Here is a 24,323-nt window from a genome sequence, read left to right as displayed (position 1 = left end):
AGCATGACTCAGATCTCTGGCCCATGGTCCTTCCTTTTAGCCATCTATTAGCTCTTGTCTTGACCCTTCAGATAAGAGGAACATCACAGGAATGACAGGTGTGGTCATTTCATTCCTTCAGCTTGCCTGGAATGGTTCTCTTCCCTTCCAGTTGGGTCAGCTCAATGACTGTGGACAGAACCCACAATTTAAATGCCCACCATGTCTGGAATTGCCTTTCACACACTTGTGCACAGGGTGATTTTAGAAAGGTGGCATTTTTTTCTTCAACAGGTAGGAGGCAGTATAGCAAAAGTGGCTCTTTCCTTTGATGCTGGAGATCAGGGAAAACACATCAAGAGCCACAGGGTCAGCCTTGTTTCTTACAAGTGCAAGGTTGTCTGCTAGCACAAGCTGACTTCTGCTCTCTTTTGAAAACCTCCTCATCATATTTGAATATCAATTGTGACTTATTTGTCTGATTTCACATTCTTTAGATGTAGAACCACCTGTCATAGACCGCTGCAGATCTCCATCTCCCATCCAGGTCTCAGAGAAGGTGCATGCCGCAAGCTGGGATGAGCCTCAGTTCTCAGACAACTCGGGTGAGATGACAGGGACTTTGTCGTCAGCATAGTAGCACTGAATTCTTCTTTATTTTAAAAAGCTTTTTAATGGGGTAAAAGAGAAAAAGCACATCACAACTGTCTAAGGAGGATGAATAATTATATAAGTTAACATGTTTTAATGCTAGGATAATTATAATTTAACATTAGTAATCTTACCTATCCATGAGGGTTTTCCTAATTCAGTATTCTGTGGGCATTTGTTGAACCTGCGCTAGGTGTTGTACCTAGCAGGATTCTAATGAATTTCTTGAGTCTCCATGCTTATGTTGTTCTAGAGGCATAAACCATGCATTTTATCAGCATCTCTACTGCAGATTTGTATGTTCAGACTCAGTTCTTAAGTACTTGACGAATAAAATTATAAGAGGTCATAAGAAAGTAGAAAAAAACTAAGCAAATACAGCTGAAGTTCATTGTAAGGGTTTCAGGAAAACCCAGAAAACAACAAAAATGCAAATTAGGTAATTTCTTAATTAAACTCCCAGTGTTTTAGCAGACTTACCTATTGCCTCGTTGCTTTGTAGATCATCTCAAAGGACTTTGAGAAAATCAATTGTTTATCAAAGAAAGCCTTGATTTAATGGGGTTTTTGAATCTACTATTTCTATGTTACCGTATAATATTAAATATTTTATTTTCTACTAGTAGGCAAAGCAACACAAAATGTCCAACTGATTTGCATGAGTAGGACATGAAACTTCAAGTAAGAGACTAATGAAGTGACTACAGGATAGACGTCGTGGCTCACGCCTATAATTCCAGCTCTTTGGGAGGCTGAGGCCGGCAGATCACCTGAGGTCAGGAGTTTGAGACCAGCCTGGCCAACATGGTGAAACCCCGTCTCTACTAAAAATACAAAAATTAGCTGGATGTGGTGTTGAGTGCCTGGAATCTCTGCTACTCCAGAGACTGAGGCAAAAGAATTGCTTAAACCTGGGTGGTGGGAGTTGCAGTGAGCTGAGTTCACACCATTGCACTCCAGCCTGGGCAACAGAGTAAGACTGTTTCAAAAAAATAAAATAAAGTGACTACAACCCAAAAAACTGGCTGCCTTCTTTCCTTTCCAGGGGCTGAATTGGTCATTACCAGAAGTCATACACAAGGAGACCTTTTCCCTCAAGGGGAGACTATAGTACAGTACACAGCCACTGACCCCTCGGGCAATAACAGGACATGTGATATCCATGTTGTCATAAGAGGTATTGTTTTCATAAACTCCCAGAATTCTAGTTAACATTTGGTACATGTGATCGTTATAGTACGCTATTTTATGAAAGAAAATAGGATATGAGCATTAGATTTTTACAGTCAGAAGACAAATAGGTTTTATTTAGGTTTTCCATTGTCATTCCTTGACCTTGTGATAGATAAAAATATTTTTCTCCCAGAATAGTCTTTTGTTAACATTTCATTAACATTTTGTGTAAGGTTACAATGTATTATTGATATAATCCTATTTTAAATACTTGAGAAAACAGATTCTGAAAATGTATTTGCTGCATAATGTTATCTAGTTTTTGTTTTTATTAAAGGAATGTCAAAAATAAGGGCAGGGCATTGTGGCTCATGCCTATAATCCTAGCACTTTGGGAGGCTGAGGTGGTTGGATCATTTGAGGTCAGGAGTTTGAGACCAGCCTGGCCAACATAGCGAAACCCTGTCTCTATTAAAAATACAAAAATTAGCAGGACATGGTGGCATGCACTCATGGTCCCAGGAGGTCTTAGAAGGCTGAGGCACAAGAATTGCTTGAACCCGGAAGGCAGAGGCTGCAGTGAGTTGAGATCACACCACTGCACTCCGGCCTGGGTGAAAGAGCAAGACTCTGTCTCAAAATAATAATAAATAACAACTGCAAGTCAGAAGTACTTTCAGCCTTTTATAAAAATATGCACAACCTCTAATTACACATAGATACAGCTTTTCAATGTATGCCAATCTAGGAACCAAAAAGCAGATGATGTTGTTCTCCCACACTAAAGACATATGGTAAAAGCTTTTCTAGAAATAGTGGTAGACAGGAGGAATCCTTTTCAAAATTCTGCTTAAGCTCCTATAATTTAATTTATACTTCTTTTACCATTATATATGAATAATACAATTTTTTAACACAGGTTCTCCCTGTGAAATTCCATTCACACCTATAAATGGGGATTTTATATGTGCTCAAGATAGTACTGGAGTCAACTGTACATTAACTTGCTTGGAGGGCTATGATTTCACAGAAGGATCTACTGATAAGTATCATTGTGCTTATGAAGATGGCGTCTGGAAACCAACATATACTACTGAATGGCCAGACTGTGCCAGTAAGTTATATTTTTATTCTAAACTTCTTTAATGTGTGTGAATGTATGTACATTTCTAAGTGTTTAAGAGGAAAATTGCCTTAAAATAGGGATTAGTGAAAAATGGTGTTATGAATTTGAAATGTTTGTGAATAAGAGAATTGCTCTTTTCTGGATTTAAACTGTTAGCCACTAGAGTCCTGTTATAGATTGTATTGCTGTAGGACAAGATTCAGTTTAAGGCAGAACCATCTGAGCCCTCTCGTTATTTATCAGATATATGTAGACACTTGATAATGTGTAATTCTGAACCTGTAAACATGAATTTTAAGTTTCATAGTGCCCAGGCATGGTGACTTATACCTGTAATCCCAGCACTTTGGAAGGCCAAGGCAGGTGGATCACTTCAGCCCAAGAGTTCAAGACCAGCCTACAACTCTACAGAAAATTTTTAAAAAAGAAATTAATTGGGCATGGTGGTAGGCTCCTGGGATCCCAGCTATTCAGGAGGCTGAGGTGGGAGAATTGCGTGAGCCCTGGAGTTCAAGACTGCAGTGAACTTTGATCACATCACTGTACTTCAGCCTGGGTGACAGAACAAGACCCTATCACACAAAAATATAGAGAAAATCTTCTCATAGTCTGCAGAAGAGCTGACTTTAAAATAAAATCTAACATGTGATGGAATAAAATACATCAATCACAGTCTCTTCATATTTGATTTAGATTTAAAACTATTAAATATACATTGTTATTTACATTGTTATAAAAACAATGTTTAAATATAACATTGTTACAAAAAATAACCCAATATATTAATTTAGTGTAAATAAATATTCCCGGCAGTGAATCTTTGATCCACTACCATAGATGGAGTTTAAATATCAGTGTCTCCGAAAAAAATATGAAACCCACTTGGCAGAGCTATTTTCCCCTCCAAATTAGAATAGTAAACAGAAACAATACCACTCACCTCTTTCACAGATTGAGACTGGGGGATACTAGTAGGAGACATTGTCCCTGAATACTTCAGGAGCATTGTGCTGAGTCTACCGTGCAAGCTTTTGGTCCAGGGAGAAATTTGTCTTTATAACAATTACACTTTCAAGGAACATGACTGCACAAAAATAATATTTAGAAATGTTTCAATGTCTATTTTTTGAAAATATCATCTGTATACTATAAGCTTATATAAGATATAATAACTTTGAGGCAGCCAGGATTTTTCAAAAATTCCCAGGAATATAATGAAAACAATTTTTATATGTCTTCTTCCTTTAAATACTCACTTCTTAGTATGAGTAAAAAATAAAGAATAATACATCAAAAGCAAACTCTTCACTGGATAACTGAGTCCAGTGCTGCCTGGTGTTTGATTTATTATGATAAGTTAATGCCTAGAAACTTCCTTAACTGTCATCTCTTGTTTTTATAACTATCTCACAAATCGTGTTAGAATTAAGACATTGTTTCAATTATTTTATAGAAAGTCAAATCTTTGTTTTAAAAACACTAACCAACTGAAGCTGTTTGGTCCAACATTTTCCAGAAAAACGTTTTGCAAACCACGGGTTCAAGCCCTTTGAGATGTTCTACAAAGCAGCTCGTTGTGATGACAGAGATCTGTTGAAGAAGTTCTCTGAGGCATTCGAGACTACCCTGGGAAAAATGGTACGTCAATAGTAGTCCTTTATTGTTTGCCATTTTGTAAAGGATGTTATTAAGGTTTTCATGGCCTTTCTGAGTCGTTTACAACTGAAATTTCCCTGTCTCCCTCTTCTTTGTGATCTAGACATGTACCTAATACTTAAAATTATCCATAGATTTTGAACTTCCAGAATGAGTTAGAAGTAAATATGCGTGAAAATGCTTTTGAATCTTTAAAAATATCCTTAGAAAGTGAAAGAAACTTAAGGTCTGCATGGTTTGAGATTTAAAGTCTGACAAAAATACTTAACGTTGGAATTGGTATTTTGTTTGTGATAAGAAGATAATTAAACATTTAAAAGGAAGATTTAAAAGATGCATTTTTGTTTAGAAAGGACTCTTACAACAATTTTAGGAAAATAGAGGGCAGGTCACAGTGGCTCATGCCTGTAATCCCAGCGCTTTGGGAGGCTGAGGTGGGCAGATCACTTGAGGTAAGGAGTTCGGGACCAGCCTGGCCAACCTGGTGAAACCCCATCTCTACTAAAAATACAAAAAAAGTAGCTGGGCATGGTGGCACATGCCTTTAATCCCAGCTACTCGGGAGGCTGAGATAGGAGAATTGCTTGAACCTGAGAGATGGAGGTTGCAGTGAGCCGAGATCATGCCACTGCAGTCCCAGCCCTGGCAACAGAGTGAGACTCTGTCTCAAAAAAAAAAAAAAAAAAAAAAAAAAAAAAAAAAAAAAAAAAAAAAAAAAAAAAAAAGAAAGAAAGAAAAAAAAAAGAGAACAAAACAAAGCAGAGCAATACATATACCTATATTGAACATCTTCAAGACAAGAACCATGCTATATACATATTTGTATGCCTAGCAGACTGGGCAGCACTTTATCTATTTGCTAACATTTTATCATGCTGCTTACTGCATGCCAAGCACGTTACAAGTACACCAAACATATTAACTAATGTCCACTCAAAAACACTTGTTAAAAACATTATATTTAAATCTATTCAATAAAACCAAATTCCAAAAAGAAAAATAATGTTGTCACTATTGCTAGCAAACCTAGAAAATATTACACTCATTAGGCCTCTGTACTATAGACCTATACTTGAAAGGCAACAATACATTCATACTAATTATACTCCTTCACCACCTCAAAGTGGTGAAGAAGTCCTTAAATATTAAATAGAAACCAAGTAAAAAAAACTTGTGTGGAAGGGACCTTTGTGTTTGTTAGACTCAGTGTCTATCAGACACTAAATTTTAGTAAGTTAAAGATGCTATAAAGGATCAGAATATGCTATTAAATGCTTATTTATTCATTGAATAAATATTTGATGAGTATATCCTATCCTAGACACTAGGGATTTAGATCTGAATAAACAGACAAAACTCCCTGTGCTCATAGAATTTACATGTTAATTAATAGACTAACAATAAACAAATTACAAGGAAATATGTAGCATGTCAGATGGTATATGCTGTGGGATAACATAAAGCAGAAGATAGGAAGGCCTCACTAGCAAGGTTCCTGTTTGAGAAGAGACCTGAAAGAGTGAGGCAGCGAACATGAACCATGAGCATGTCTAGGGGAAGAGTGTTCCAGGCAGAGGGAGCAGCAAGTGCAAAGGCCCTGAGGTGGGAGTGTGTTTCGGAGTTTGAACCACTGTAAAGACCTAAGAGTGGCAAAGGTAGAGAGGGTGACGGGCTGAGTGACAGATGGTCAAACAGATCACATGTGGAAGAGGAGGCAGGGGTAAGAAGAGAAATCAGGCTGTGGAGAGTCTTGAAAGTCACTGTAAATCTTTGCCTTTTACTCTAATTGAGATGTAAAGCCATTTGAGGGGACCAACTTACTGATGACTTTGGGCTCTAGGAGAAGCAGAGGATGGTAGGAGAGAGTAAGAAGACCACATAGGAAATGAAAGCAAGAGACGATGGTGGCTTGGGTGGCACTGGAGGTGGGGAGAAGTGAATGGATTTCTTTCTATCTCCTGAAAGTAGATTCATTAGGACCTGCTGATACATTGGAGGTAGATTGTGGGATTAAGAGAAGAGCCAAGTAGGCAGACATACAAGGGCACAGATCCAGGTACTAGGTACTCATGGGGATGGAAGTGTGTGAACAAAGCCTCTTTTCTGAGTTCAGTTTTGATCAGTGTACAAAGATAATCATCAGAGAGTAGGAATGGGGAGGAGCTGTTGGAGACTTAAGAAGAGAGAAGATGATGTAAAATAATTTTCTCAGAAAGCATGAATAAGTCTGCTAAAGAAGTATAGTAAGATTGGCAGCCAGCAGGGCTACGTTTTCTCTCAAGCCCTAGTTGACCATGTAGTACAGGTGTGGGAAAGCAGAATGATTAATTTAACCAAGGGTAAGTGTTGTCCAGGCAAACAAATTGACGAAGAGACATCCAAAGGAGGAGACATTTCAGGGTGATGGACCATGGAATCTTAGATGGGTAAACAAGGACATGCAGACATGAGGGGCTAAAGGAGAGGCACTAGGGTCCACGGATTATACATTCTGATGAAGTCAAGGAACTGTTAGATTCCTGAGGAGAAGCTGCAGCTTCTGATAATGACAAGGTCTGAGGGTATGACTATGGGAGGAGTGAGTGACAGAATAAGGCTTGATTATGAGAGAGAAGAGGGAAAGGTACTGAGAGTCCAAGGAGGGGGAAGGATTTGCTAGGTGGCTATAGAAATCACCAAAAACTATAACAGGGACAGTTACCAAATGTCTTTGGAATGAAGGAGTGACACAGAGGGGAGATGCTGCAGGTGACTGTCACCAGAAGGGGCAGTGAATGGTAGAGCTGATGGCATGAGCTTCAGAGCTGTGAGCCTTTAAGGAGATGTGAGAGAATGTGATCTGGAAACAGCAATAAAGACTGAGAAGGCCCTTCCTCCACCTCCAAGCCCACCCCCAATTCCAGGATTCTGGAATTTCTAGTATTTCTAGAATATTTTCTGGGAAATGTTCCAGGAAATTGGAAAGGTTTTAGAATAAAGTTGAAGAAAACATAAAGAGAGAAGGTAGAAAATAACAGATTTGCTGATTACTGACTGAGCTTCAGAGGGCACAGAGGAAGGCATGGGGGACTGGGGAAGAGGAGTGTGAGATGGGGTCAGAGAAAGGGTTCCAAAGAGCCATATAGGGTGAAGTTTAGTGACAAGAGATATCCCAGGAGCCCTGGGCTTCTCATGGTGAGTGACATAAACAGAGATAAAAGGTGTGAGACTAATACTGGTGACCAACAGACAGTTAGAGCCTGCAGGGGAGGAAGGGAAGGAGGGTCAGAAACCCTTTGAGGAATGTGCAGAGCTCTGGGGCCTCCCTTCCCTCCTGCTGATGATGTGAAGGCTGAGGGAGCAAAGTATTTATTCAAGGCGTGAAGAAAAGCGATTTACGTTTTGTCCTCCTCTTCATTTTTTACTTGCAGGTCCCATCATTTTGCAGTGATGCAGAGGACATTGATTGCAGACTGGAGGAGAACCTGACCAAAAAATACTGCCTAGAATATAATTACGACTATGAAAATGGATTTGCAATTGGTAATTAAATTCTGTGGCATCAGTAGTTGGCAAGACTAATCTGCAAAATAAGAAAATAATTCCCGAAAAGTGAGGCGAACTAGAAGTGTTAACTTTTATTAATTTATTCATCAAGTATTTTAGGATGGCTGTATAATTTGGTAATGTGCTGAATGATCATTAAGGATGAATCAAATTTTAGTAACAAATAAATTATTTAAAATTATTTGCCAGAATCCTTAAAAATGACAAAAAATAGGAAAACTAAGTCACGTATGCTGGTAAAATTCAAATGTTGTTGTATCCTAAAAGAGAATAGTAATAAAGTAGTAACAGCAATTTTTATATGGCATTCAATGTAAGTTACAATGAAGTCATTAACATAAAATAGTTACACATGTAAAATATTCAGATTCCTCACCAAAAATATGTTGATTCCATTTATTCGAGTCTAATATATCCTTAAGTAGAATTTTGATGTTTTCTCTATGTAGACTCTGAACATTTTTATTAAGATTATTTTTTTGCCAGGCATGATGGCACACACCTGTAGTCCCAGCTACTTACGGAGATGAGGTGGGAGGATGCCTTGAGCCCAGGAGTTCAAGGCTGCAGTGAGCTATGATTGTACCACTGCACTCCAGCCTGGGCAACAAAGTAAGACTTGGTATCAAAAAAAAAAGAGATAATAATAAGAGTGTTATCAAAGTAATATAGTGGTTAAACATGTGGACTCTACAATCAGCTACTTAAGTCAAAATCCTGGCTTCACTATCTACTAGTCATGTGATCTTGAACAAGCTATCAACACACTCTGTGCCCCAGTTTTCTCACCTATAAAATGGGTGTATAAGAGAACTCACCATATATGATCTTTTTAAGCCTTAAATGAATACGTACTAGTCATATGCTTAGAAGGTTATGAGATGGTAAGTATTAATTCCCATTATAGCAGACGTTTTTGCTGTTTCAGATACTTTTAGTGATTTAGCATTAAGAGTGATATTGACTGTTGCTTTTAATTTTAAATTTTTTTAATTATCATTTGTTCATTTATGTTTTATTATCGAATTTTAAAATGCTTAAAAAGTGAAATTAAGATAATCCACAACCTCAGAAATAAGTCTGTTAATACATATATATTTATAACTATGTATGTAGATACACATTTATACACATCATACTATATATATACTGTATATATATACCATATACCTATGATATATACGTATTACTATGTATACAGAACAGTTTATTGTGTATATAGTGATGATATTTTGAACACAGATTCTTAATTAACATTGTATTGAGGATATTTTTATTCACTAAATATCCTACTTCAATACAATTTTAATAGCCACATATTATCCCATCAATCAATTTACCATAATTTATGGAAATAGTTCCCTATTGGTAGATTTTGGGTTGTTTTCAGTTTTTTACTATTATGTACAACACCTTAGTGAACATTATGGAAATTGTGGTTTTAGATAGGAAAAAGTAAGGTGGCGTTGTCAGTAACATATCTAGAATAATCAAGCCTCTTATGTTAAACACAATCCAGGTTTCTGCTCCCAGATTGTTGGGGTAGGTTGTGGGGGCATGAGGTTACATCTAGAGAGAGTCAGTTGTCATCACAAGGCTATGAAATGGGTGATATTTGTCATCTAATAAGGGTCCAAATGGCAGTTTTTAAGAAAAAAATCATGGACAGGTGACACATGTGATCCTAAAAAGCAAGCATTCCTCCCCAAATGTATTCCCAATCAAAAGTCACAAGATCCATGTAACATTTATAACCATGCCTTGGCAGGTCATAATGTATGAAAAATAAACAACCAATAAATGTAATAAAATCTATTTGACTTCATAATAATCAAGTAATTCAAATTAAAACTAGGTTGGGTGCGGTGGCTCATACCTGTAATCCCAGCACTTTGGGAGGTTAAGGTGGGTGGATCACCTGAGGTCAGGGGTTCAAGACCAACTTGGCCAACATGGTGAAACCCCTTTTCTACTAAAAATTCAGAATTAGCCAGACGTGGTTGTACATGCTTGTAATCCCAGCTATTCCAGAGGCTGAGGCAGGAAAATCACTTGAACCCGGGAGGCAGATGTTGCAGTGAGCCGAGATTGCACCATTGTACTCCAGCCTGGGCAAAACAAACAAACCTTCATCTCAAAAGAAAAAAAACAAAAAACAAAAAACTAAAGTGAAATGCAAATTTTGACCTGTCAGATTAACAAATAAGAATTATAACACCCACAATTGGCAAGTGTGTAGGGGAAAAAAATCATATTCATACATTGTATAGGAAGGGGAAATTGGAGAGCATTTGACAATATAGATCTACAGGAATTTAAATGCCCATGCACTTAGACCCAGAAATTTCATTTCTAAGAATATTTCTCAAGGTAAAAATCATGCTATTGTGCAAATATATACCAAATTTTATAAATTTTGGGTTGCACATTTTTCCTTTAGGTTTGAAAAATGGGATGTGTCTTCTAATTGATGGTATCTTAGATTTGATTAAATATTGTATGTGCAAGGATGTTCTAAAAATTTGAAATAACCTAAAACTCTAAAAATAGAACTGCAGGTTGTTTGTGCTGTGCCTTACAAGAGAATATTATGTGGCCATTTCACATTGCAATGCCATAAAATTTGAAAAAGATTACTAAATAGTGTATACATAGCATAATCTTGTTTTGTCAAAAGTGTGTTATTTATTTTTATTCCGTGTGTGTGTGTGTGTGTGTGTGTGTATGTATGTATGCATGCATAAATGTATATATGTGTGTATATTTATACATTCATAGTGGGGAAAAAAGCTTGCTTAAAATGTCCATGGTCGTTATTTCTATGTGGTAGAATTATAGTAATTTTTAACACTTTTCTCTTTGCTCATTTTTTTCTATAACAGCTACCTAATGCTTGTGGAGAAAAGATTTAAGTGAAAAGACACATTAATCCCAGTTAATTTTAATTGCCAAAAGCATAAATACAGCCAAAAACTTCAGAAAACAATTTGCTTAGGTGGAAAGGCCTATATAAATATAAATTATTCTCTAAAGTGTATAACAAAATGATAGTATGACCAGAATAATATTAATATAGTTTTATAATGAGTCAAATACTGAGCTTGACAGCTTACATATTTTGTCTCATTTAATCTACAGAAAAAGCTATCAGGTAAGAATCATTGTCTCAATTTATAAATGAAGAAACTGAGGCTCAGATGAAAGTAACTTGGCTAAGATTATACAGCAGCATACATCGAGAAGCCACAATTTGAACCCATGCAGTTAATCACAGTGATACCAAGGGCATCTAGAGAATTCCACGTATCCTTGTTGCCTCCAGTGTGGTGTAGCATAGTCTCATTTAACTTATATGCTGCCTTTGAAAACTACCCTTGTCTTTAAAATATGATGCAAGTATCTTGAATAATCTTCACAAGAGGAGATATGTTTATTTATATTAATAGTTTATAAGGCCAATTTACAAAAAAAGAAAAAATGACTGGAGAAAGCCTTGCAAGGAAATAGAAATTGATTAGAATTTTGCACCCAGCTCTTATTAACCCCTAAAATTTACCTCTAAAGCTAAAATAATTAACAATTTACCCAAAGATAGAATGTTATAAATGCCCTGGTAGCTCCATAGGGACTTTCCTTTCTTCTTTTAGTGTAATTCATTGGTAGTCTATATTAAACATGAAGTGACCCAAAATTACAATATATATGACATTGTAGACCAAACCCTGTATGCAGTATATTATAGGCATTTGAGGAAATTGTCAAGTGCAATTTCATTTGTTGCTTAACATTAGAACCTAAATGCTGATGAAAAAACAACTGTGTGATCATTTGTGTCTCTGTCCCAACTATCTAGGACCAGGTGGCTGGGGCTCAGCTAATAGGCTGGATTACTCTTATGATGACTTCTTGGACACTGTGCAAGAAACACCCACAAGCATCGGCAATGCCAGATCTTCACGGATTAAAAGAAGTTCCCCATTATCTGACTATAAAATTAAGTTAATTTTTAACATCACAGGTAAGGATAAACTGTCTATTTGAAAAAGTAATATTGTGGAAAATTCTTAGTTGGAAACATGCTTCTCAAATCTTCCATTTGTTGTCATTATTAGGAAATGATCCTGGAATTGAGAATTAAGGAAAGCACAGTTAACTAAGCCTTGTCATCTTTTGATATCAGTATCAATATTTTGTAGGTCTCACGGTGACAAGCACCCTACTTCCTTCTTATCTTGGCATGATTAGGGTGTGCATTTAAAATGTAAGAATTTACAGGAATATATTATGTTATAATAAAACTCCCCCAAAAAGGTGATATAGATCCAGCATCTGAGAGAAGGATTAAAACAAATTGTGTAGTTTTTAGTCTTATCCATGTACTTAGTTGTTCAGTGAATAGTGGTTAAATTTATTTTGAATTAATTTTTCCTGAAAGTTTTTAATTTTTTTTTCTCTAGATCAGTTGTTAGTGCTAAAAGATTTTAAATATGCCATTTCTATTTGGTAAAAAAAAATTATGAATGACTTTCTGAAACACCATGTGTTTGTGTTGTGTTTTATTTTGTTTTGTTTTTATCTCAGCTAGTGTGCCATTACCTGATGAAAGAAATGATACCCTTGAATGGGAAAATCAGCTACGACTCCTTCAGACATTGGAAACTATCACAAATAAACTGAAAAGGACCCTCAGTAAAGACCCCATGTATTCCTTTCAGCTTGCATCAGAAATACTTACAGCTGACAGCAATTCATTAGAAACAAGAAAAGCTTCCCCATTCTGCAGACCAGGCTCAGTGCTGAGAGGGCGTATGTGTGGTAAGACTATTCCCTGTGATCAAAAATATTTAGTGCATTTTAGGTCAAATGAGATGAGTGTAGCCATTTTACAACTATAAAGGGATATTGAAATGAAATATATATTTTGCTATTATTGAGTGGTTGTTATTACTACTATTTTGTCTCAAGAGTCTAAGGAACTACTGTTGGGTAAAGACAAGAAATCTAGTTCAGGGAGGGACTCAAATCTGATTTTTATTTAGAGGTCTTTAGACTTCACAGCTTTTGGTAACAGCTCCAATAATAATAATGAATATTTTTTGACCATTTCTGCATTCCAGCTGAGCACCTCTCATGTTTAATCCTGTTTAGCACCTCTGCGAAGTACCATTATTATTAAGAACATTTTACAGATGAGAAAACTGAAGCAGAGGCTAAGAATTTGCCCATAAGACTTACCCATTAAGACAGTAAGTGGAGGCTGGGTGTGGTAGCTCATGCCTGTAATCCTAGCACTTTGAGAGGCCAAGGCAGGAGGATCACTTGAGCCAGGAGTTTGAGACCAACCTGGGCAACATGGCAAAACCCCATGTTTTGGTTACAAAAAATACCAAAAAAAATTAGCCAGACATGATGGCGCATGCCTGTAGTTCCAGCTACTCAGGAGGCTAAGGTGGGAGGATTACTTGAGCCCAGGAAGTCAAGGCTGCAGTGAGTTATGATGGCACCACTGCACTGTATCCTGGGCAACAGAGTGAGATACTATCTCAAAAATAAAAATAAAATATAGTAAGTAGTGCGGCAAAAATTCCCATCCAGGAAGCCAGTACCAGTCTTAACTTTTTTTTTTAATTGAGGTAAAGTTCACATACATAAAATTAATCATTTTAAAGTGTATAATTCAGTGACATGAGGTACATTCACAGTGTTGTGCAACCATCACCTCTAGTCCCAAAATATTTTCATCACCCTCAAAGGTGACTCTATGCCCATTAAACAGTCACTCCCTATTCTCCCTCCTCACTCCCAGCTTCCTTAACTTTTAACCCCTATTCTAGACTGCCATAATCTGGATCAATTCCAGCTGTTCCCCAAAGAAGTCATCATTTATAGTTAGGGAAATCTGTAATGGAACTTTGTATACTCAGCTGAACCGAATGGCGTGAGTCTTATGTTGATCTCTCTGTAAACGTGGGCTCTTATGCCCTTCTTCCACAGTTATTATTGCTAGTGCAAGAGATCAGTTGGGTTTTTCATAGTGTGATGAATTCAGCCCAAACATTAAAATTATTGTTCTAAGCCTGCACTTGTTTCCTCCCCACCTTGTGAGTAAAAATAAGGAGTCATGTTGACCCGTGTTTCTCATTTCTCAGTGTGGTCTTACATCACATAAAATGCATGTAATATGCACTTGACTCAGGCCTATCCTAGAACTAATGCATTTGGAGGTGGGGTCTTGGAATCGGCAAGTTAACAAGTACATGGGTAATTATTACATACTTTTTAACATCTCAGAATTATCTAGGTACTAATTTCAAGTGTCTTCCCCATTAACGATGTTAACTTTGGTAGCAACCTTTCAGTGTAATGCTCTATTTTGGCCGCAGAATTTCTGAGCTACTTCAAACCTACCAAATCTCCAAAAAAGGAGGATGCTAACTGACTAGCAGTCAGTTTCAAAGGGGCAGCATTCAGAGAAACAACTAAGAAAATGTTTGTAGTATCTGAAATCCTCAAAGGAACCTAACTGTTTTTTTCCTCTTTGTCCATCAGCTTTTTCTTTGTTAACTGTTTTTCCCCTGATTATCTGGTTTATCATAGCTTTAACCCACACTTTTAACCCCCCTCCCATTATATAAGCCCCAAGCTTTGTTAATAAGAATTTGCTTTTTCTTTAAAAAAATAAAAGAATGTCCTACTGTTGGTCTTAGGGAATATATTTCTGAAAGGTTTGCCTTGTGAGTAAACCTCTGGCTGCATAATTTAATCCATAAACAATAGCACCTGGAAGCATGCTTTACTACTTTCATGTCTTAGGAAAAAAGAGTCCAGTGTGTTCTATAGTTGTAGTTTATTCAGTGTTCCCTGTTTGCTTTTTCTACAGTCAATTGCCCTTTGGGAACCTATTATTCTTTGGAACATTTCACCTGTGAAAGCTGCCAGATCGGATCCTATCAAGATAAAGAAGGGCAACTTGAGTGCAAACCTTGTCCCTCTGGCATGTACACGGAATATATCCATTCAAGAAACATCTCTGATTGTAAAGGTAGACATTTAGTGGACTTTTCAACCAGAAGAAGCCCAAATTTTGTTTCCTTCTCTGGGGAAAGAAAGATTTATTTTCTTCACTCAAACTAGGATGTTATCTGAGGCCCCTATGCAAAAGGTAGATTTGCAAGAGAAAAGCATACACATTTATTTAGCATAAGTTTTAGGTGACATGTGAGCCTTCAGAAATGAATCAGGGAAACCTGTATATTTTTAGGCTAAAGTCAATGAAGAAGATAGTTGTGGAGAAGAATGATCTAGTGGGAATAAGCTGGGTGGAGCTCAGCAAGTCTTGTTTGTTCAGATTCATCTCTGTGTCCCTGTGTCTTCAGGGAGAAGGATATTCTTTTCCTCTGAGTATAGGATAGGGATTTCTCACTTGAGATTTTACAGTCGGCTTCAGGGGAAGGTCAGGTTTATTTCTAGGTTTTATGATCTCCTAAAGGAAAGAAAGATAGAAGTTCAGAGACACTTTCCTGCTTCTATAGTTTTCTCAAATTTCCTTCAGCTTGAAATACTCAGTATGCCAAGGTATGATACTTAGAGGTAGGGTGTTCTAAGCCCCATCACAGTCCTGAAATCTAAATGGCAAATAAAATGAAATAAGAGTACTACAGAAAGCAATTTTATCTTTTTATTCTTTCTTTCTGTTAAACATAAAATATTACCTGAGTGTTTCTCTCACTTAAAAAAACTCCATTTGTCTTTCCTTTTGGAAATATTCCATTGCTCTCTCTAAGTCAAACACCAATCCATAGTCATCAGTTAGCCTGGTGTGTTAGGCCATTCCTACATTGCCATAAAGGAATATCTAAGACTGAGTAATTTATAAAGAAAAGAGGTTTGATTGGCTCATGGGTCACTAGGCTATTCAGGAAGCATAGCAGCATCTGCTTTAAGGGTGGCCTCAGGAAGCTTCCAATCATGACAGAAGGCAAATTAGGACCAGGCATGTCACATGGAGAAAGTAAAAGCAAGGCAGAGGGACGTGGAAGGGGGAACACATTGTGATTCACACCTGTAATCCCAGCACTTTGGGAGGCTGAGGCAGGCATCCAAGGAGTTCAAGACCAGCCTGGGCAACATGGTGAAATCCCATCTCTACAAAAATTAGCCAGGTGTAGTGATGTGCACCTGTAGTCCCAGTTACTCAGAAGGCTGAGGTGGGAGGATTGCTTGAGGCTGGGAGGTAGAAGCTACAGTGAGCTATGACTGCACCACTGCACTACAGCCTGAGGGTCAGAACAAGACCCTGTCTCAAAAAAAAAAAAAAGAAAGAAAGAAAAAAGTAAAAACAGAGACAGGGAAGTGCCATATACTTTTATACAACAAGGTATCACAAGAACTCATTATCACTAGAACAGTACCAAAGGTATGATGCTAAACCGTTCGTGAGAAATCTGGCCTCGTGATCCAGTCACCTCCCACCAGGCCCCACCTCCAACACTGGGGATTATATTTCAACGTGAGATTTGGGCACAGACATACATCCAAACTGTATCTGTCACCTGGATTCTTTTCTTGAATCTCACATTAATTAATGCAAAGAAGTTTCATGACACTTCGCGGTTATTGGATTGCTTTTTGTGAGAATAGTGTCTGATATAATGAGATCAGTTCTCCCTTTACTTGGAAATGAATAACTACAGGCACATATGCACATATTCTTGCTACTAAAATATTCAGTATTTTCAAAATATTTTCACTATTTTTCTCAATAAGCGTTCCTGATGGAAGCATTTTCTCTCATAATTAAGGCTACAGCAAGACATGTTTAAGGAATTTCAAAAGTGTGCTTCTTTGCCATAGTTCTGAATGCAGGTGTGGGTGCTTAATGACTGATACAAACTCTAGAGCACTGCTATGTAATTGGAAATGCACTAAACATATTAGCAGTGGTGAAAATGAGAGTCATTTGGAGGTCAAAAGCAGAAAGAAAGGCCAATACTCCGGGAGTCAGGGCATCTGGCCTAAATCTTGTTCTTCTGCAAATCACCCTTATAAATTTTAGAAAGTTGCGTCACGTCTGTGGGCCTGAAGCTATGTCTACTTTTATGTTCTCCTCCCCACTGGCCCTTGGATAAAATGACATCTCTAGGTAGGAGGAGGTAGCAGAGCCAGTTCTTATTTACAGCAGCCAGTTCTTTTTTAAAGCAAAAATGTCAGAGTAGTTTATAAGGCTCTAGCCAGGTTTTGGGTTTTATTTCTGCCACTAAGGATAACACTGTACACATGGAGAACTTCTACATGAACAAATTCCCAGTGTACAACTTGTTCCTATCATACTGCCCTTCTGTGCTATATATTTCTAACTTCATTCGACAGCTATTTATTGAACATGTTCTATTCATCAAACACTGCAATAGGTCATAATGGAAGTAAATGGAAATAGTCTAAAATTAAGTACAGAGAAGCATGGTGTGACACAATATGTGTATACGTAGCTAACAGGAGAAAGAGCTCTCTGGGACCCTCATTCTGTCCTAAATTAAAATGCAGAAAACCCTATCCCACGCAGCATGAATTTTGTGCAGCTTAATATCATTGTTGATAATAATATTACCTTTTCTTTTCAGCTCAGTGTAAACAAGGCACCTACTCATTCAATGGACTTGAGATTTGTGAATCATGTCCACTGGGCACTTACCAGCCAAGATGTGGTTCCCGGAGCTGCCTCTCATGTCCAGAAAACACCTCAACTGTGAAAAGAGGAGCCGTGAACATTTCTGCATGTGGAGGTTATCAAAACCTTAGGCATTGATATTTCTTTAAACCTACTAGCTTCCAAGCAGGAAGGAGTAGCATATTTTCAGCAAAACCATACATCTACTCTATCAACAGAATGGAAATAACTGTCTCTTCATAGAGAGGTTTTTTGGTTTTGTTGTTTGGTTTCTTTTTTCAGCCAGTCAACACTTAGGTATAAATACCTGCAGTGTAGACACTGGGCTGGGTTAAGAACACAAAAGAAGTATAAGACTCAATCCCAGGCCTCAAACCGTAATAAACATGTGGCTTCGTGATATGGTAGAAATACATCTAAACTAGGAACTTTATTCCTTCCTTTATAAAGTGAAATTCTGTCTAGTGTTTCTTGAAACTCTAAAAATATTGTATTCTTTGGATTATGACATTTCATTTTCTACGAGTTGAGGACTTTCATGAGTGGTTATTCACTAGGGTAGCACATTAGAATCATCTTCACATTTACATGAGTATTTTTAAAACACTGAAGCCTGATCTTCTCTCCCAGAGATTCTGACTTAACTTGTCTGAGTAGAGATTGGGCATTGGTTTTCTTTTTTACCTTTCCCAAGGTGATTAGTTGGAGTGATTAGGAAAATTTGAGAGCCACTCATTTTGGTTCTCAAATGTCAGCATGGAGACCTTCCTCCAGGGTCTTTTATTCAGCAGGTCTGCAGAGGGATCTGAGAATTTGCATTTCTATTAATAACTAGTTTTCAAGTAATGCTGATTGTACTACTCCAGGGTCCACACATTGAGAACCGCTGGTTTAAATAGAAATAAAACGATCAGAGTTCCAATTTTTAAGGATTTCTGACTAACATCCCTACTCAGGGATATTTTCCAGCAAAATACTCATGAACATGTAAACAAAAACAAAAGATGAAAACTTAAAATGACAGTGAAGCTAGGACTGACAGTCAAGGTCAACCTACTTCCAGAAATTCCAAAAACTTGCAACTGCTGTAATTTGCAGTTAGTAAAACTGGACTAAACATAAAAGGTTGGTTGTTAGCCTACCTCACTGGGAACTGAACAAACATTCTTGAAAGATTTTTTTTTTTTCTAATTGTGTATCCTACCCATGCTCTACAGTATTATTTAAAAACCTAAGGTCTATGGCAAATGAGAAATGAAGAATCTGTTTCCATATTGAATGGTTGATGTTTTTAAGAAGGCAACCTATTGATTCCCTACTTCGCTCAAGCTACACAGGGACATCCAGTCATACTTCCTACCCTCACGGCACCCCAGCCATGCTTAACTTCATCCAATTAGAGACAGATTACCAGTAAACAAGAGCTGGGAAAAGTTATTGTGCAAGGCAGGAAGGGGCGTTTCCAGAATTGCATCTTGTAAGTTGTAGTCCCCTTAAGTTAAGTGCATAGGGAGAAAAGGAAGAAGGCAAAACACACTCTGAATTATAGGTGTTACATGTATTCCATCTGTTTAAATTATCTCAGTCTAGTAGAATCAAGGTAGATATGAGTCTATAAGACCCGAGGCATTGGGCAAGTAATATTCGTCAATCTAATAGTTTCTCTGAAGAGTTGAGAAGAAAATTTAGCTAGGGCCTAACTGAAACTCATAAACCATGTCTGTTGGATAATACCAGCTTTGGATCTTTTAATTAAAAGTCTCACAAGTCTTCACATTCTGAGTGAAATAGATCTGCTAGAGACTCTTTTACTTTGTCAATGTAAGAACAAATTTTGGCAGAAAGTCCACAGTAAAAAAGTCTCTCTTCCTGCCCACTTCCTCCAACCGCAAAAGAAACTAGGATTTTTACAGTGAAACAAGTTTATATTTGACAATTTTTTTCTTTTAGCTTTTTAAATAAACCTTGAGGTTTGTCTAATGCTAAATTATTGTAATTAAGAAGTTATAATTCCCAGAAAGTCTAGAAATTTCTGGTCCTACTCTTTTAATATTTCTAGCATAAGTTTAACCACATTCTGCTTGTCATGAGTGGGAATTAGGAATAACAGAAGTTGACATTTTTCTGTGGTACTGGATAAACATCATTTTATTTTAAACTTAAATGTGTACAAGTAATAAAACGGTCCCTTATACATATTTTTTCTTAGTTTTTAACCTCTCATTCCCTCCCTCCCCCTCTTTCTTTCTTAGTTTTATGTTTGAGGTCATTTTTTATTTGGTTAATATTCCACTCATTATTGGCAAGAGAATTTCAGATTTGGTTAAATGACAATTCTCAAATGAATGTTCTTTACAAAAAGACTGTCTAGCACAAAATGACAGTGAAAGATTAACAATAATAAGATTGCCAGACACATGAATACAAAAAAACATAAGCAAGTAGGGGTGGTAAAATGAATTTATGAAAAAGTTCAATTCAAAGCCAAATAGCATCACATGAGGAAGAAAAGAGTTATTTTTACAAAATTCACAAGCAGTGTAAGTTAGTCATAATAAAGCTTTGTCATCATATAACAGCAGTAAAATATAACAAAATCTACATGTCTCACAAGGGGAAATTGTGCAAATAAAATTTTCATGGAAGATTTTAATACCGTCCTTGATTTTTTTTTTTTTTTTTGAGACAGAGTCACTCTGTCACCCAGGCTGGAGTGTAGTGGCACAATCTCATCTCACTGCAACCTCTGCCTTCTGGGTTCAAGTGATTCTCCTGCCTCAGCCTCTCAAGTAGGTAGGAATACAGGCATCTACCACTACACCTGGCTAATTTTTATACTTTTAGTAGAGATGGCGTTTCACCATTTTGGCCAGGCTAGTCTGGAACTCCTGACCTCAAGTGATCCACCCACCATAGCTTCCCAAAGTGTTGGGATTACAAGGATGAGCCTCCATGCCCTGCCACGCCCTTGAATTTATAAAGATCAAGTAGACAATCAGTAAGGGTGCAGAGAACTTATAGTACATGACTGATAAGGCTGAATTAATAACGTACATTATACTTTTTACTCTACTGTGATAACACTTTCAATGAAGTATTTATTATTTTTAATTATCTTTAGATATAATTTAAAAATCTCAATAAAATTCAAAAAGCAATTATGCAATATAAATTCTCTGACCATAAGATGATTAAAAACAGAGATTAATAATAAAAGCTTAAACAAATAAATACTTATTCCAAACATTTATACATTCAAGCCATCCTTCTGAAAAATAATTTTGTCAAAAAATCAAATTACAACTCATATTACTTAGAAAATAGCAAATAAAATAAAAATACTAATCATAAAACTACCAATTTTGCTAAAGGTACTTTCATAGGTAAATATATTACCTTACATTATTTTAGTATTAAATGAGGAGTAATAATTACTTGCTCATGAAAGCAGTTAAACAAAATTAACAGGCAAAACACAAACTGGCAAAAATAATTATGTCAAAGGATTCATATTCTTAATATATAAAACAAATATAAAAGATCCTTTATAAATAGACTATTCAGGAGAAATAAAATTTCTAATAAGTAAAAGAAAGTAACTTCATTTATCATCAAAGTTCAAATTAAAATAACTGTAATTCCATTTTCACCCTCAAATTGGAAAAAAAAAAATTTAATACCAATGCTGAAGAGCATGCAGTAAAAACAGTGATTTCATTCACTGCTGATGTGAGTATAAATTGGAACTATTTATTTTTTTAATGATTTGGTATTATGTATCAATGGCTTTAATCTTTTCAAATATTTAGACCTAACTATTCAACTACTCAAATCCAACTATTCTAATTCAACTACACAATTTCAACTATTATCCCAAGGAAATAATCAGAGCTAAATACAAAGATTTATGTGAAACATTTACATCAGTATTATTTATAATAGCAAACAAATGAAAACAATCTAAATATTCAATAGTAGAAAAAATGTTAGATCAATCATGGTCTGTCAATGAGATGTAACAGTTTTCTTTTATTAAAATCTATTTAACGATCTGGGGGAACTATTTGGGAAACACTTGTGATATCATGTTAGGTGGAAAAATCAGAATACAATTATTATATGGTCAGTTCTAAGCTTTACTAAATTAATGTGTGTTACTAAAGACAGGAAGGAAACCCAACAAAACATTTATCTGGGTGATAAGATGGTATGGGTATAAAATATGTGGAAGGGTCTATATAGGTTATTCAGTAGGTTTCTTATAAGCAAAGATTAAATCACTTCTTTCAAATATAGGGTTGCTTTATATACACAAATGATTTGTTTTTACCTCTACAGTTCCTTGTCCAGAAGGAAAATTCTCACGTTCTGGATTAATGCCCTGTCACCCATGTCCTCGTGACTATTACCAACCTCATGCAGGGAAGGCCTTCTGTCTGGCCTGTCCCTTTTATGGAACTACCCCATTTGCTGGTTCCAGATCCATCACAGAATGCTCAAGTAAGATGAACTTCAGTTCTTACATAATCCCGTGTTGAACACTTACTCTTCCCTGTCTCTGTTGTAGCTTCAGTTCTGATAATTACTATTTTCAGTGGATTTGGGTGTCTGGACTTGTTAAGTTGTCCTTCTGAGGTATTTTTGATGACCATGGAACAGAGTCTTATTTTGGAAACACTGAACTTGAAAACTTCCAAATTTCTTTTTAAGAATCTAGGATGTAATGATGTATGCCATCCGTCTGTTTTCTTTTTTAAAATATAAGTGAAACAAATTATATATGGTTTTACCCACTCTGACAACCAGATTCTTGACCATAGTACTCAGATATAGTCCACTTACTGGCATATCTACCACACTGACATGTTTTTCTATTAATTGATTAGGTTTTAGTTCAACTTTCTCAGCAGCAGAGGAAAGTGTGGTGGCCCCTGCCTCTATTGGACATATTAAAAAGAGGCCTGAAATCAGCAGTCAGGCAAGTTCATTTTGTATAAAATTTTCTCTGTGGAATGCTTGGAAAATAATTTTTCATTTTACATGTCACACATAGGAAAAGGACCAGGATTGAAACTTTAAATAATCAAAATGTATGAATTTTATAAATGAATAATTACATTTACAGTGACTCCTGTTTAGAACATTCTCAAAATGCAGCATTAGATGTTCTAAGTATTAAAAATGAGAGTTATTCCCAGCAATGCCTGGCAATAAGAATGAGTAGATATAGGGAGCCTTTTGATTCACTATAAACACTTACCGCAAGCACAACCCATCATTTGAGTAAGGGAATTTGGTTTAAGCAAAGGCCTTTTCCAATTGGCAGGAAGAGTTACCCAGCTTTCATGAAAATTATTTAAATTTCTTTGCCAGCAAAAAAAGAAAAGAAAAAAGATTTACTGGGAAAAAGTAGGAGTTTTTAAAATTAAGAAACATAAATTAAGAATATAGCTACACCAAATGCTTTATATTTTTTTAAAGAGTAGTTGTTAAACCTTGATTACTTTAACAGATTCAGTCATTACTCTAACACTCTGCCCAATGTCATGAATTCCTTGCTTTTTGGTAGTTTTATGGATAATGGGATTACATTTCTGATTTCAACTTCCTACAGCCTAGTCCAAACATAATGACTTGTTAGGACTTTATAAGTTATATTTGCAACTGAGCCTAGTGGACATAGGAATTTGTAGGATCCTCTAAAGCAGTGGCTATCACATGGAGGCATAAAAGAATCCTGGCCAACTTTTTAACACAGTAATGTACAGAGTTCACTCCCAGAGATTCTGATTTAGCTGATCTGGGTTGAGGCCCTGACCTTAGTACATTTTTAAAATATCAATTGTATTCTAGCATGCAGCCAGCATTTAGAAATGCTCCTTAGGTTTACTAGATCATCAACCAAGAATACCATAAATATCATTTGCTCCCCTATTGACAGGCACCAGTGTTATTCAGGCAGCAACCGGCTAGCTTGTGAACTTACCTGGAAACAGGAACCAGCTGTCTAATGCTGTAAACCTTCTGACTCTCTAATCAGGACTGCTTTGAAATAAATAGAGTGCGTTGTCTCTGATTGATTTCTTTTATGCTATTGGTAGGTTTTCCATGAATGCTTCTTAAACCCTTGCCACAATGGTGGAACCTGCCAACAACTTGGGCTTGGTTATGTTTGTCTCTGCCCACTTGGATATACAGGTAAATAACACCAAGGAATGTAGATTTTAATATATTTTATATGAAATAATTATGACTTGCAGTATCAAATTTTAGTCCATTAAATATATCCTGTAAAATACAATAGACCACGTAAATGCACCAAAATTTGTTGAACAAGATAAACAATAGGTGAAAAAATTATACATACTTCACAACCAACAGTTTTCTTTACCCATTTTCGATAAGAATAAAGACTCATCTTCCCTGTGAGTCTTTATCATAACCCACAAATTAAATTGAAATAGGTTTTATTCTGTCAAAAATCATATGCACAATACTCAACATAGAACAGATTGTCCACTATAA

The 24,323-nt window shown here is 36.4% G+C and overlaps 1 protein-coding gene across 2 annotated transcripts in view; it reads left to right on the top strand.

Moving 5' to 3' along the window:
- SVEP1 (sushi, von Willebrand factor type A, EGF and pentraxin domain containing 1) overlaps positions 1-24,323 on the top strand; it is a 210,982-nt gene that overhangs the window by 90,350 nt on the left and 96,309 nt on the right. For both annotated transcript variants that reach the window (XM_037729541.1, XM_017503374.2), the window contains exons 10-21: positions 477-584; positions 1,676-1,807; positions 2,723-2,917; positions 4,446-4,567; positions 7,996-8,107; positions 11,985-12,149; positions 12,713-12,946; positions 15,012-15,173; positions 17,752-17,913; positions 22,137-22,298; positions 22,685-22,776; positions 23,900-23,996. In XM_037729541.1, the coding sequence (XP_037585469.1) occupies positions 477-584; positions 1,676-1,807; positions 2,723-2,917; positions 4,446-4,567; positions 7,996-8,107; positions 11,985-12,149; positions 12,713-12,946; positions 15,012-15,173; positions 17,752-17,913; positions 22,137-22,298; positions 22,685-22,776; positions 23,900-23,996 (1,743 nt within the window). The remainder of the gene's footprint in view (positions 1-476; positions 585-1,675; positions 1,808-2,722; positions 2,918-4,445; positions 4,568-7,995; positions 8,108-11,984; positions 12,150-12,712; positions 12,947-15,011; positions 15,174-17,751; positions 17,914-22,136; positions 22,299-22,684; positions 22,777-23,899; positions 23,997-24,323) is intronic.

Source organism: Cebus imitator, unplaced genomic scaffold (genome assembly GCF_001604975.1).
Source record: "Cebus imitator isolate Cc_AM_T3 unplaced genomic scaffold, Cebus_imitator-1.0 Scaffold310, whole genome shotgun sequence".
Taxonomy (NCBI): Eukaryota; Metazoa; Chordata; class Mammalia; order Primates; family Cebidae; genus Cebus; species Cebus imitator.
The sequence above is the reverse complement of the archived record's forward strand: the minus strand, read 5'-3'. Positions and strand labels throughout refer to the sequence as shown.